The sequence below is a fragment of the Crocodylus porosus genome, unplaced genomic scaffold (genome assembly GCF_001723895.1).
Source record: "Crocodylus porosus isolate Cpor-Errol unplaced genomic scaffold, CroPor_comp1, whole genome shotgun sequence".
Taxonomy (NCBI): domain Eukaryota; kingdom Metazoa; phylum Chordata; order Crocodylia; family Crocodylidae; genus Crocodylus; species Crocodylus porosus.
Genome location: NW_017728906.1, coordinates 79,820,777 through 79,834,815, shown reverse-complemented (window position 1 = coordinate 79,834,815; position 14,039 = coordinate 79,820,777). Strand labels below are relative to the sequence as shown.

At 45.1% G+C, this 14,039-nt stretch overlaps 1 protein-coding gene across 2 annotated transcripts in view; it reads right to left on the bottom strand.

Annotated features, from left to right (window-relative positions):
* PPP2R3B (protein phosphatase 2 regulatory subunit B''beta) overlaps positions 1–14,039 on the bottom strand; it is a 79,956-nt gene that overhangs the window by 45,798 nt on the left and 20,119 nt on the right. The window contains exon 1 of one of the 2 annotated variants that reach the window (XM_019529415.1): positions 10,954–11,249. The exons of the other annotated variant lie outside the window; for it this stretch is intronic. Coding sequence (XP_019384960.1) covers positions 10,954–11,100 — 147 coding nt within the window. The 5' untranslated portion in view covers positions 11,101–11,249. Of the gene's footprint in view, positions 1–10,953; positions 11,250–14,039 lie in introns of those variants that run through there. 2 annotated transcript variants of the gene reach the window in all.

Genomic DNA, 14,039 nt, shown 5'->3' with positions numbered 1-14,039 from the left:
CCACCTATAAGTTTATCAGGGGTGACCACCAGGATCTGGGGGAACGTTTGTTCACCAGAGCGCCCCAAGGGATGACTAGGTCGAACGGTCATAGACCGTTTCAGGCTGGACATAAGGAAGAATTTCTTTACTGTCCGAGCCCCCAAGGTCTTGAACAGTCTGCCAGTGGAGGTGGTTCAAGCACCTACATTGAACAGCTTCAAGAGTAAATTGGATGCTTATCTTGCTGGGATCCTATAACCCCAGGTGACTTCCTGCCCTGTGGGCAGGGGGCTGGACTCGATCTCCCGAGGTCCCTTCCAGCCCCGATGTCTATGAAATCTATGAACTAGCTGGAGGGAAGATGAAAGGAAGTCTTGTGGCACCCTCCACCCTGGGATGGGGCTGCCGCTCTGGGCCAGGCAACCTGGCCAAGGCCTCCCTCGCCTCTGCCCAGGCAGCAGCTCCTGGCCACTTGGCTGGACACTGCTACCAGCTGGCCAGATTTCCCTGCTGCCCCCACTCCTTTCTCCCAGTGGAAGCATAGGCAGCCTCCGCTCACCCCATGGCCCCTGCCTTATTGCTGCCCCATCCCCCTGCCTTGACCAAAAGTACAGGATTTTGCTTCGCTCAGCTGGTGGGAGCAGAGAAGTGTGACTGGAGGCAGCAGGGAACAGCACATGGGTCTTCATGCACCTCCACAGCTGCATGCAGGTACATCTGTGCTTCCTGCTCCCAGCAGTGGAGCAAAGCAAAATCCTGGACATTTGGTCAGATTTAAAAAACCCGCCTGGCTTCATATGAGAGGGCTCAAAAAGAAGGCATGTTCAGGAAAACCTGGATGTATGGTAACCCTAGGCTTGTGATTTGTTTCTGTACAGAATCTGACAGTGCAGTAAGTCATGGAATCTTGAACATCCATAAACCAGGCTAAGGGGGTCTCTTTCAATTTGTGCATATACTTTTTCTGCAGCTGTCATAGCCATAGAAGCATGAGACTGGCAACCAGTCAATACAATGATGCTATAATAGTCTTGCTCCCCATCCATTCTGAAGCACACAGAACTGTCCTTTAAAATCAGAGCTGACCACATCACCCCCAAGAACAGAACTGCTTTAGTTAAGCAAGAATATGCTGGCTTCAATAACATAGGGAGCAGATGAGCTGTATGAGTCAGACAGTCTTCCTCCCTTCTCTGTTCTTAATCCAGTAAGTGATGCTCTGCAAGCTTAAGTGTTCTTTTCTGACATTTTGATAATCTGCTAAAGCACTGGATTTCTCATCTAGAGATTTCAGTATTGTGGATTACATTTTACACACGCAACCATAGGGAGCAGCCTTCTGATCTTGATCCCAAGAATACCAGCTACATAAATTACTTATGTAGAAGTTTAAGAATATTTTAAACCATCTTCCTGATCCAGCAGTTGGAACAAGGAATCAGCATCACCAACAAGCTCTTTGCCACTTGCTGATAATATTCAAAAACCACTGATCATATTTCAGTCTATCAACGCTTCTGACTTTACCTGGGTAGGTGCTAGAAAAAGCCCACTGTTCCAGATTCTGGATTGGATCAAGAGCACGGAAAGAAAGATACTCTGAAAGAAATCCATTACCGTATATTAATGAGACTTAAAAAAATTTATCGTGGAAGCACACAGTCTCAAAGACCAAGTTCGCCATCACCTAGAAGCTGGTCTGAAACAGAAGCATGTCAATCAAACTGCAAAGCACCTGTTGGCAGACTGTCACTAAACTGAAGTTAATCCAACAAACTTGGTTCCGGAGAGGTAGGAAAGTGCCCTGCACCCCGCACCACCCTTCCCTCCCCCATGGTTAAGACCAGCACTGAAAGTGTATCCCCCTTGGCATCTTTCCTGTTGATCTCAGGTAGATAATAGCTCTGTAGATACTTGGAATCCTTCATAAAAATGTTTACTCTGATGTAGCTAATTTCACTGTAGACTTGATCAGAGTATAGGAATCCATGTTAAAAAGTAAAAATGCCTGTACTTATATAAACTGTAGCAGAAGATTCATCAGCCAGCAGTTGTTAGTGTTACCATGCTTTTCCCTCTTCTTCTATTGGTAGATGAATGAAAGAGGCATATAGCATTTTGTGGCTGAACAGCCAGAGGACTGAAATCCTCATTTCCGGGTGTGGGGAAGGGGAGGGGGAAAAAACAAAAACAATCCCCCCCAAAAAACACAAATACCCCCCCCCCCCCCGCAAAAAAAAACAAAAAACCAAACACCAAACCAGCAGGTTCCTATAAACATATTAACCAGAATCTCGCCCCCGCTCTAAAAACCCAGGATTGACCTACCAACACATTCTATGGCAGTGGAAACAGCAAACTTTGATGGCAAAAGTTCATAGATTTCAGACATTAGGGGCTGGAACGGGCCTCATGAGATCAAATCCAGCCCCTTGCCACAGGTGCTGCCTGGGCAGAGGGGAGGGAGGCAGGCCCTGGCCAGGCTGCCTGGCCCAGGGCGGTATAGGCTTATTTTGAGTTTAATGAGGTCCATCAGTTCCTTGTTGAGCCAAGGGGGCAGATCAGCAGTGAATCTAGTTTCTCTATTACAGGGTACCTGCTTCCGTTTGTACTTATTACTGCAAAACAAGACTTCATGTACACTTTGCTAGACTTTTGAAGGCACTGCTTATTTTTTCCATTCCTCCAGGCCCATGCAAGGAGGTGAACAGAGATACAAGGACAAGGGACTACTGAACAAAAACCAGGTGTATGATCACACTTTTAACATACAGTCTACCAAGGATGGTCTCTCGAGTGGGTAGTTTGGATGAATACTAATTATTTATTTTTATTAAGTTTGACAACTTTAAAGCAGCTCAATTTTAAAATGGATTTTCTATTAAACTTTTATGCAAATTTTAAGAAGTGAGTAGAGATTTATGTCCATATAGCACCAGTAGATTAAGATTCAGTATACACAAGTAAAAGTGTAAAATAAAAATTGATCTTCACTAGATCAGCAAAGATTATGACCTCTCCAGCTGAGTTTCCGCATGGTATTTTACCACTGTAGAAAGCAATCTACATTCTCCTCACTTACTGCTGTCTCTAACCTTGAATACATTTGTCCTAACAAAGTTAGAGACCAGTAACAACTAAAATGACTTGTCACTTCAGAAGTACAAGGATTCTGTTGCAATTTGCTACAGCAGACTTGGGCAAGCGCACAGGTCTGCTGGGAGTGAACTGTGTTGTTGGGTGGGATTACTGCTGCAAACACTTCCTCAGCACTTGGAGCTGAAGAATGTACTTCCTCCATGGTTAATAATTTTAAACAATAAAAGCAGATGTTGTAATTTTCATATAGATAAATACAATCAAATTTAGAAGAATCTAGCCAAGTCACCTCACTTCTGGGGAAAAAAGCACCAAAACAGCAATCTGTGCCATAATTTATATGCATAAATATCAATTCACTTGCTCTTTACAGAGGACATACTTAATTATACCTTCATAAGCCAGCTGTTAGGGGGTTACAGCTCTTGTAAAATATTTAATAAAACCAGAGGACGCACCAATTTTAAGAAATACTTCCCTTTCACAACTAAACCTCCATCCGGACAGCTGTGGAAGAGATCTCCCATCACAAAACCTACTGGTTTGGCAGTAATAGGGAGTTAATACTATGTGTAAACATGCTGAACAAGTTAAATGCACTGCAGGCTACTTAATCAAGGAAAGCGAGGCAGAGATCTACTGCTTGCATCAGTGTTTACAGAACTTGTGGAAACATGTTTAGCAATAGAATGGGGAGCATCTATATTTTACTGTACAATGGCTCTAAATCATTAGGTCTAAAACTTTGATTTACTAGACAGTTAAACAGGGAAAATGATGGGTTCTAAATTGAGGTTAAATACGTCTTACTCAAAATACAGTTGAGTCAGTTGTACTGGCACTATCTGCTTTATCATGGGAGCTGCTATATCCAGAATTACTGGTCTTCTGTAAAGCTCTGAGAATCCAGTAGCAATGGGAATTTTAGGAGGAAACAACCTCCAATCTGGACCTTCTTGTTTCAATGGGTTCTCAGATCTTTTAGATGCTCTCTTACAAAGTTGGCATCTGCTGGAGATGACTGTGGTATAACAAAAATAAATAAATCTATGAGTAGCTGAAGCACTTTCTTCTAAATATAGTATTTAGAACCTTTTCTTTTCTCTTTCGTACCAATGTGGTTATTTAGTTAAAGTCAGTTTGACTGGTTTCTGCAAAGAAAAAAAAAAATTATCGTAGTATCCAGGATTTGTTTGGTTGGGTTTTTCTGGTAGGGGAGAAAGGGGAAGGGAGGAGAGGAGAGTGGAATAAACTGACTAGAATATGTAAAGCTGTCATAAATTTCTGATGCTGCACCCATGATGCAAAAGCTGGTGTTAAGTCTCCTGAAGAGTTAAGTAACCTAGAATTGAATGCTAGTCTGCTAATAATCACCAAGGAGTTTACCTCCAACAGTGAGCATTATTCATCTGTTGGTTGGCCATGTCTACACTCGTGCTTTATTTCTGAGTAGACAAATTAGCGGCAGAGTAAAGAGTCACCGTCTGCATGTGTTACAGTAGTATGCCACAGTAAACTAATTAACACCACCACCAATTAACCCCACTGTTGGGGACAGCATCATCTTATGGCAGAGTAATTAACTGCAATTAAATGCATGTGTAAATGCTGATTATGAGTGTAAACTGTGCCCAGTCATCCCAGCCAGCAGGGGGCCAGAATCCTGTCTGCCACCGAGACACATGGCTCTGCAGTTTCAGCACCCCTGTGCCCCAGCCAACCTCTCTACCACCACCACCTGAGGCAGAACAGGGCAGGAGTGGCCCTGGCATAAACTGCTCCACCCAGGCACATGCATAGGAGGCTGTACCTGGGAGTAGTTTACTCTGGCTCAAACTGCTCCAGAACATATTGCTTCAAATTAACTGCACATGAACGTGCACCCATTGTCTTCTAAATGCGAGCCAAACTACTTCCTGTCTACGATAGAAGATTCAGAAAACCAACTCTCCTCTTTGCCCCTCCCCCCTTACACATACTTATAGATCAGGGGTGGGCAAAATATGGCCCGCAGGCTGTATCTGGGACCACAAGGTCATTCTATCCAGCCCACAGGGCCCCTAAAATATTTAGAATATTAGTATTTATCTGCCTTGGGTTCCTGTTATTTCTGACAGGAACCAAGGGCAGTAGGACCCAGGGGAAGCCCTGGTGGGCTCCCACAACATCAGCCCCCCCCCCAGCCCCGCCCCCCAGGCCTTCTGGCCTGGGACCATGTGGTTGCCCTGCACCAGAACCTCAGGTGGCAGGGGTGTGTGAAGGAGGGCAGGGGAGGACCCTGGGGAAAAGCGACCCCTCACCTGCTCCGTGACCCATGTTGCAGCTGCTCACAGCCTGCCTGGGGCTGCCTGTGCCTGCTCACAACAGCCCCGCGTAGGCTGTGAACAGCTGCAGCACAGTGCTGGCCATGGGGTGGGGGAAGGGCCGCTTTTCCCCAGGCTCCTTCCCTGCTCTTTCCCAGCATGGAGGAAAGGAGCCCTTCCCCTGCCCTGTGGCCAGTGCTCTCTCCTCCAGCCACTAGTAGCCCATGTGGAGCTGTCCCGAGCAGGCACAGGCAGCCCCAGGCAGGCTGAGAGTGGCTGCGGCACAGGGTGCCAGCCACGGCAGGCAAGGGGCCACTTTTGTTCCCCTGTGCTCAGCACCAGTTTGTAACCTGGCCTTACTGCCAGCCTGGGCCCTGCACTGGCTCTGGGCTCACCTGTCAGGGGCATGTATGGCGACAGCAGCTGCAGCACTCCCACTTGCTGCACCAGGCACTGTTTGCCATTGTCGCCTGTGAGCTGCCCAGTGCCTGAGCTCCAGGTGGGCAGCAGCAGCAAACACTGCCCAGCATGGCGGGGGGGTGGAACTGAAGGGGCCACAGCTGCTGCCACCGCACGCAGCCCCAACAGGCAATCCTGGAGCCTGCAGGGCCCAGGCTGGAAGCAGGGGCGGGTTCCAAGCTGGTGCTGAGTTTGGGGAGAAAAAGCGGCCCCTCGCCCACCTGCTCGCAGCCTGCACTGGGCTGCCAGTGCCTGCTCAGGACAGCTCCATGCAGGCTGCGAGTAGCTGCAGCAGGGAGCACCAGCCATGGGGCAGGCAAGGGGCCGCTTTTCCCTACACTCAACACCAGCTTTTTCCCAGCTGGTGAGCAGGGAGTCAGGGTTGTGCAATGCCCCCGACCTGTACCGTGGGGCTGGGGGCCACTGGGAGTGGGCAGGTGCGGCAGCCAGCAGAAGCACGGGGCCCGCACAGGTGTCCCAGGGCCAGCGCCAGCAGAGCCCAGAGCAGGGTGGCAGGACCATGGGGTTCCAGCTGGCAGGGACCCTATGAAGCTGGGCCAGCTCCCCCTCTCCCTGCTGGTGCAGCCCAGCCCCGCTCCACAGACCCCTGCCAGCCTGTGCCCCGCTTTGGGCCCCACCAGTGCTGGCCCTGGGACATCGATCCCAAGATGGTGACCAGGAGGTGGGGCACATGTCAAAGGGCAGGGCTACCCATGTGGCCCTCAACAGCCTGCCAAAACTGGGTAAAGTAGCCCTCAACCCAAAATAATTGCCCATCCCCGTTATAGATAGTACAATATGCTGTGGCTTGTAGACTCAACTATTAAATGTTCTTCTGGAAAGATTTCAGTGATTTGGTGGGAAAGGCAGGGGGAATAAAAAGATCACTAAAAAAACTTTCAGCTATAGTTGCCTTTAAGGAGCTAAAAACATTTTAAAAGGGGGCAAAGCAGGGATGGGGGGAGAAGCAGCAAGAAAGTTGTAAGAATTAAGAGCTAAAGGAGCTCTGTCTACAGGCTGATTAGGCTATTACTTCAGATGGAAATAAAACCCGTATATACAAGTTCAGAAGAAAAAAAAAAACTGAAGAAAGGGTAGTTTAAAATTCAGACAATGGCTTTTCCTGCTGAAAGCAAGTAGCACTGAGATTAAAATCACTCTTAAATGATAAATCTACAATGCCATATTAACAGCTGGACCATTTCATAAGGCTTGTAAACAGCAAAGGTTTTTTTTTAGTTCACCAAATACCAGGATATCAGTGTGAATTATGTATACACATGTATTTTTGATATAATGCTTTTTCCTCACAACCTCAAATAGAGCTTTCCTTACATGACTGAATTAGTAATGTGGCTGACGTGCTAGCTCTGTGACAGTTAGGGATGTCACCAACTGCCGTGTGGAAAGAAACACTCTACTCAGCTATCAGCAAGTAATAAACCTTTCAGTTCACATCTTTCAGTTTCCAGCACAGTTGATGCATCACAACATGTTCTTACTCTAGAGTTTCAGGAAAACTGATGAGCAGAATGGATATAGCTGCCTTTTCCAGTATTACAAGAATTACATTCAATAAGCGTAACTGCTTAAAGGAGTAATTAAAAGCTCTCAACTAGTTCCTTTCACATATGATCAATGCAAATTTCTCACTTAAACTTTGTGGATGAGTAGAAAAGTACTTTTAAGCATCAGGGGTAAGGCATTTTTGGACAGAGGCAGCTACTCTCCCCCTGCCCCCCCCCGCCAGTTGTGAAAGGCCCATTCGGTTGCTTAAAAGGGCTTCCCTAGAAAAAGCGATTCTTCCTCTATTTTACCCCAAGTAATAAAAACAGCTGCTAGGAAATAGCCTGTCCCCGGGCTCTACTGAACCACCCAGTTTACCAAAAATTCCTCTTTCAGTCCTGTAGAAGAAACTTTCACAAAAAAAGCGATTCGTTTGGCTCCATCAAACACCGCTGCAGAAAAGGATATCGTGCTTCGAGTTGTTTACGTTCAGAGCTCTGGGCTAAAAAGCCCACTGACTCATCAAAATTCCAGGAGCCATTATAGCTCCATCAATCAGCCTGAACAAACTCGTAACAAATGTTTTAGCAAATGTTCATACCGGTTTAAAATCAAAAGCTTGATATACAGTACATCAGGTTTTGCTTCTTTTTTAGGTATTGACCCCACCTATAGTGTTAATAGCTATAAGTCTGGTACAGGAAATCTAGCATTTGCCTAACAAGTCAAATATTTCATTCAAACACTATTTTTAAGAAGTATGGAAAGAATCTGCAAACAGCTTGGACCTCCCTTTTTTTCCACTGGTTTAAAAAGTATGAAGGCCCAAGAGATTTACCTCCTAAATTTAGGAATTAGAAAATTAAAGTTGCCCTAGCTCATTTAAGAGACAAGAGAGGTGACAGTATCATGACTGTCAAAGTAACAGTGTAATTAAAATGACTTGTCTATTTAAAACTTGTTAACAGCTACACAAATTTCAACATAAGCATCCTTAAGGAGGGCCCATTACAACTTACTCCGAAACATCAAGTCCATAGCAGGCACAAACATTACAATTAACAGCCGAATAGATAATATCTTTAAAAAATTCAACCACCCTGCTCCTTCATTTCAATTGCTAGTGCTCATAAAACATTAAAGAAAAGTAGAAGTTCAATTTCACCCCTCACCCTTCTGTAAATATTAGAAGCAATTCATTTTGTGCAATGTTACATGTTGTAACAATGTTTTTAAAATTATTGGCATCCATATGTTAAATTGAAATTTATGCAAAAGCAAAATATGTTTCAACTCAGATTGAAAGCGATTAGTAAAGGTTCATTCCTGTCCCACATTAAGAACTACAACTGGTGTTACAATGTATGCAAGTTAACATTTGCAAGTTCCATAGAGGAGGTTTTATTCAAGTTTGGTTTAGCTGCATGTACATACCCTTAATGTGTGTACTCATAATCTGTCTACATGATCTTTAGGGGTTCCTTCATTTACATTTTTTTCTTTTCCCAAATCACTTAGTTTATCTAAAGTACTTGGACTGATAAAATAGCTCAAGGTAAGATTACCCTGTAGGCGGCCCCTTAATATTTTTAGCAAAAAGATGATACATATACATAAACACACACACTTAAATATAAAAGTCTGCCTCCAGCTGTGTTCCCCACCCTCTAAGAATTTAATCTTGCATCTTTTGATACATAGAGTTAAATTATACATATGGCATTTTAGTTTCTTGCACTTCTCCAGCTGCCTTCAGGTAGTATACTTTTTCTATTGACAACACCAACTAGAACAGTAATAAAATGACATCTCGTACAGAATACTTTAAGATAGCAGGATCAGTTTTGGAACTTTGCTTTAAAATGAGAGATGATCTTTTCAGACAACTCAGTTTGACCAAAACTGACATATTAGTATTTAATGCACTTAATCCAATATATTAATCTAATTGGGTCATGAGGCTCTCTGGCCTTCTCTTGAAGGTCACCTGAAAGGGACACCAGACTATGAGAATTTGAATTAAGATTTCAACTCACAAGCTATATTTAGATTATATTGATTTTAAATTCCAAAATCTAAGAACTTGAGTTTGGCTGTCACTCTTTAGAACAAAGAGGTAGAACAGTTTCATGCATGAAATACAAATGTCAATGTTTGGGAATAGTGGTGTCCCCAATTCATGAAAAAACATTAATGAGTGGCTGAAAAATTCATTAACTCTTGTTCTTTCAGAGCTATAAAAAAAAGTTTATCCTTAGGTGTCACCCAAACACAGATTTTTGGTACTTGTGGTTGCATTGACTGAGCTAGAGCTGTCCAACTTCTAGAAGGGCTGGGAACTGTAGGCCCCCCCAGCCATACAGGCTCCAAACCCTTGAGCTTCATACCACACCACACCACACCCTCTCTCCGCCACCCTGCCCTGCTTCCCCATGTGCCATGCGAGTCCCCACACCGTCACCACAGTGTCGGCTACAAATGCACGTTGAGAGCCCTCTTCTCCCTGCCACACTGCATGGGACCCCAATAACCCACACAAGACCAACAAGTCCTTTGGCTTCAATACATCAAATCATACAGCACTTTCATATCCGTGGGCACAGCAGTGTGGTTCCACTACATGGTGAATGACTCCCATTGCACTGTACTGGTACCAATGCCACAGAAGGTCCCCATGTCCATGTGCTGCATTGGCATGCCCCACCCCCAGGGGTTCTAGTAGGCAGCAGAAGCTGGAGGAGCCTGGCGACTACAGCAGCAGCAGCGGCAGCAGCAAGAGAGCAAAAAGGAGGGAGTAACATCCAGACCAGGAGCCCAGGGGCTGCAGTTTAACCCCTAGGGGACTGCATGTGGTTTATGGGCCACAAACTGAACAGCCCTGGATTAGGCAATCCTAGCTAGGCTAGTACATTTCAGGAAGAAAAAGTTACAAGACAGTTTGCTTAAAAGCACCCATATTCTGAAGAATGTACACAAATCAGCAGCATTTCTATTATGTACTCCTAATTAAACTCTTCACAAAATAGTAGACTTAACACAATGGCTGCAAAGTAGCAATTAGGCACACACGATGCATAGCAACAACTTCTCAACTGCAGTCATTAGACCCAAACACAGAGTTTGAAATGTTAGTGCCTTAAAGCACCTCATATTACGCAACTCAAAATATAGATACCAATAAATGCACTTGTGTTTGAGTAAAGCTTTATTTAGCCTACTTCCACTTGTTTTTGTGCACCTACTTTCAGCAAGGAATAAAATACAGCTTGTATAGAAGTGTGCACAGTGCAAGGGAAATACTATAGTATTAAACATGCCACGCTTATCAATTCATAAACATCTGCAGAGGTTATGCATGTGGTTATTATGCTAAATAACTTAAATATTTATTTTGGCTTGCAACAAGTTCAGAATTCAAAACAGCAGGAAAGTGCAATAGAAGTCCCTCCCTTCAATATAATATTTGTGCTTTTTAAAACAAACACCCACCCAAAGTCACTCAAATATGCCTACTTAACTTTTTTCCAGTCATAAAAAACATGACAGACTTGAAAGTTATGCCTTCACAAGGAGAAGCATTATTATACAAAAGACAAAAACAAACCTGGACCTGCTGGAAAGCTTTCAGTCTCTTCTTAAATCTAGAAGGTAAAACAAAATCACATCCTCGAGCTAGCAATGCCAATTCCTTTCTTAGATCAGGATCTTGTCTCAAGGAAATCTCCTTTATCCTCATGCTTTCAGATTTCATATAATGTCTGTATGTGCCAGTCCAGGCTCTCAAGTGCCGGTTGTAAATATAGCAGAGCCCTTCTGTTATCACAGTGCCACTTAAAGCAGCAGCTGCGCTTTAGTTGTGTGGTATTCGAAGAGAGCCAGCTCAACTAGCCTGCTCCATACATTAAAGGGAACTTGGCTGGGATCACAGCAGACTGGAAAGGCACTTTGGGGGCCTGCCCTCTGCATGCATTCCAGAATCTAAACAAGATAGTACGGTTCCCCAAACAGGTTGTTTCTTTCCATCGATATAAACTCTTCCCACTTATTTTTTTCTTTAAAAACACAACCCTGAAGGAATGTAAAGATGCCAGTGTTGGGCGGTTTGTAGCTACAACTAAGACCTCCTATTTCCTTCGGTCACAAAATGCTAACTTCAGCTACATGTCACTGAAGACTAAATTCTTATTACACAGCAAATACATTCCTTCCAAGTCCTCCAGCTGTTTATCAGGGGACTGCCATGTTAGAATGCATAAGGAAAGAACTGCAAGATAAATTACAATTAAACTTGCAGAGATAAATTTTGTTTCATGAAATGAAAATTATGCACTTGTCTGTAATGTTGCAATATAAGTCTGCATTCACAGTCAAGTGATTTCTACCTGAACTGTTTACAAAAAACAGGAATAAAAAACAGTGGAACACTATTATTAAAAAAAAAAAAAAAAAAAAAAAAAAAATCAAGACTTGCAGATAGCAAGCTAAAACTAGGAAAGAGAAGATTTAGTGATGGGACCTCAAAGTGCTTAGTCAGGACAAAATTTTCTTGCCTAAATAAAAGTATGCTAGTGTCAAATGAAGACACACCCTAAAGGAGACTTCACTGATCGTGTTTCAACAGCATTACAGTTAGAAGCTGCCAATCTCAGGCCCTTATTTTTCAATTTATTGTAGCTCTTTAGGGCTGAGGCTTCATTAGAGTACAGAAAATCCTCCCAAATTAACTGATAAATAGTATTGCTTTAAAGTTAAACTAAGAGAATGGCATTCTGTTTACCATCCCCATTCAGTATATAAGAAGTTTCAGTTCTCCCCTACATTTTTGTGGGTTTTTAAAAAGTTTTTAAACTACATATGCCGCAACTTTGTATGCATCCAAGTAACTGAACTATTATGCAGCACAGCAGGTATATTACACACATGGAAAAAGAAAACTTAAGACTTTTTGTAAGCAAGGAAGTTACAGATCCTAATGTGACCACAAGTCTTAGTTTTTAATACATAAAACAGAGAAATTGAAATTGGGCCTCCTTACAGGGCCGCAGAACACTGGAAAGCAACAACGGACAAAAGGTGGGAAACTAATGAATATTTATTTGTGTTAGATGAAGAGCATTTCATTTTCCCTGATCACTTTGACCTTGGTATGAAGTATTTTTCTGGAAAGTGAGGGTATAAGCAATGAACAGACTAGGTGAGAGTCAGACATGTTGGGGACAGTATGGATTAAAAGTAGGGGTACACAAAGATTTTGGGGGCCGATACCGATAGTTGATTTTTAAGGAGGCATATCGACTGATACCAATCTGCTTCCTAATACAGCTGCATCCAGCTGCTAAGTCTGTTGTGGTAGAAGGGGAGCGGGAGAGGAAAGGGGCATAGGGGAGCAGATCAATGCCCCCCACAGTGGGAGAGGAGTGGGCCTGGGGCAGGGCAGGGCAGAGGATGGAGCCATGGATTGTCTGGGAAGCAGCTGCTGCCGCTGTGTGCGCCCTGGGAGGGCACGGGCTCATGAAGCTGCATAGGCATGGGTGGGGTGGGCTGCAGCTGTGAGCTGGGGCCAGAGCTGTGCCAGGCTGTTCCCGGTGAGGGGGGCTGGGAGGGATGTTACTGGGCGGGGGGGCAGGTGGGCAGGCAAAGGGCTGCAGCCACCCAAAATTTCACCATAGCCTCCCCCCCCACTGCTGCGCACCTCAAACGCAGCCTGGCTGAACCACCAGTCCGCAGCTGCGGCCTGCTCTGCCTGTGCCCCGTGCAGATCCTGTACTTGGGTCAAAGTTAGGGACTGAGACAAAGAAAAGTGTTTCATAGTTGGCAACCCCCCACCCCCTAACAAAACAGAACCCTTGGCAGACTCCCAAAAACCCCATAAAGTGATATCTATAGAGACTGCAACAGATATGAAAGAATCTCAACAACTGGTACAAAGATGCAGGATTGCTATCCTGAATGATCTGTATGACCTAGTGAAGCTGTTCAGGCTAAATTCAATCCTCATGCCGTAGCTTACGCATACCCCTATGGGTACTTAAAGAGGTCATAGCAGGTACAGAACTGATGTGGCTGATAATGTGATATATGCTGTGTGCATGTGTACAGGCACAGCACAGCACGCAGGTGGCCAGGAACACAGCAGGGTGGAGATCAGCCAGGTCCGGCTGGTAAGTCTGCTGTGAGCGAAGGGGGAGGGGGGTAGCATGACTGAGGTTCCTGCAGTGAGGGAGGGAGTAGGGCTGGGCACTGTGAGCTGTGTGTAGGGGAGGCGGGGACAGCTCCTGCTGCTACCCACACCGGTCAGGGCATAGGGTAGAGTATGCCCCTGGATCTATGCATGGGGCGAAGGTGGGCAGGCAGGCAACAACAGAGCTGAAGGGGGCTTGAGGGACTACAGCAAGTTCTGGAGTAACTACAGCCTCTCTTGTAGCCCCCCCTCTTAGCGCCGCCGCCGCCCATCCCAGTGTAAGCTGGGCCAGCCTTAGCTGGGAAGTGCCTGGCGCACACCTGGCCCCAGGCCACAGCAGTAGTCTGCCCTGCCCTGTATGCAGATCTGGGGGCACATACACCCCATGCCCTCTTGGGGTGCATGCAGCAGCAGGAGCTGCCCCACACAAGCCATTCCATGCTCTGCCCAAGCTGTGAAGCACTTGCCCCTGCTCGAACCCCAGGGCTGCTCCGTCCCTCACCATGGGG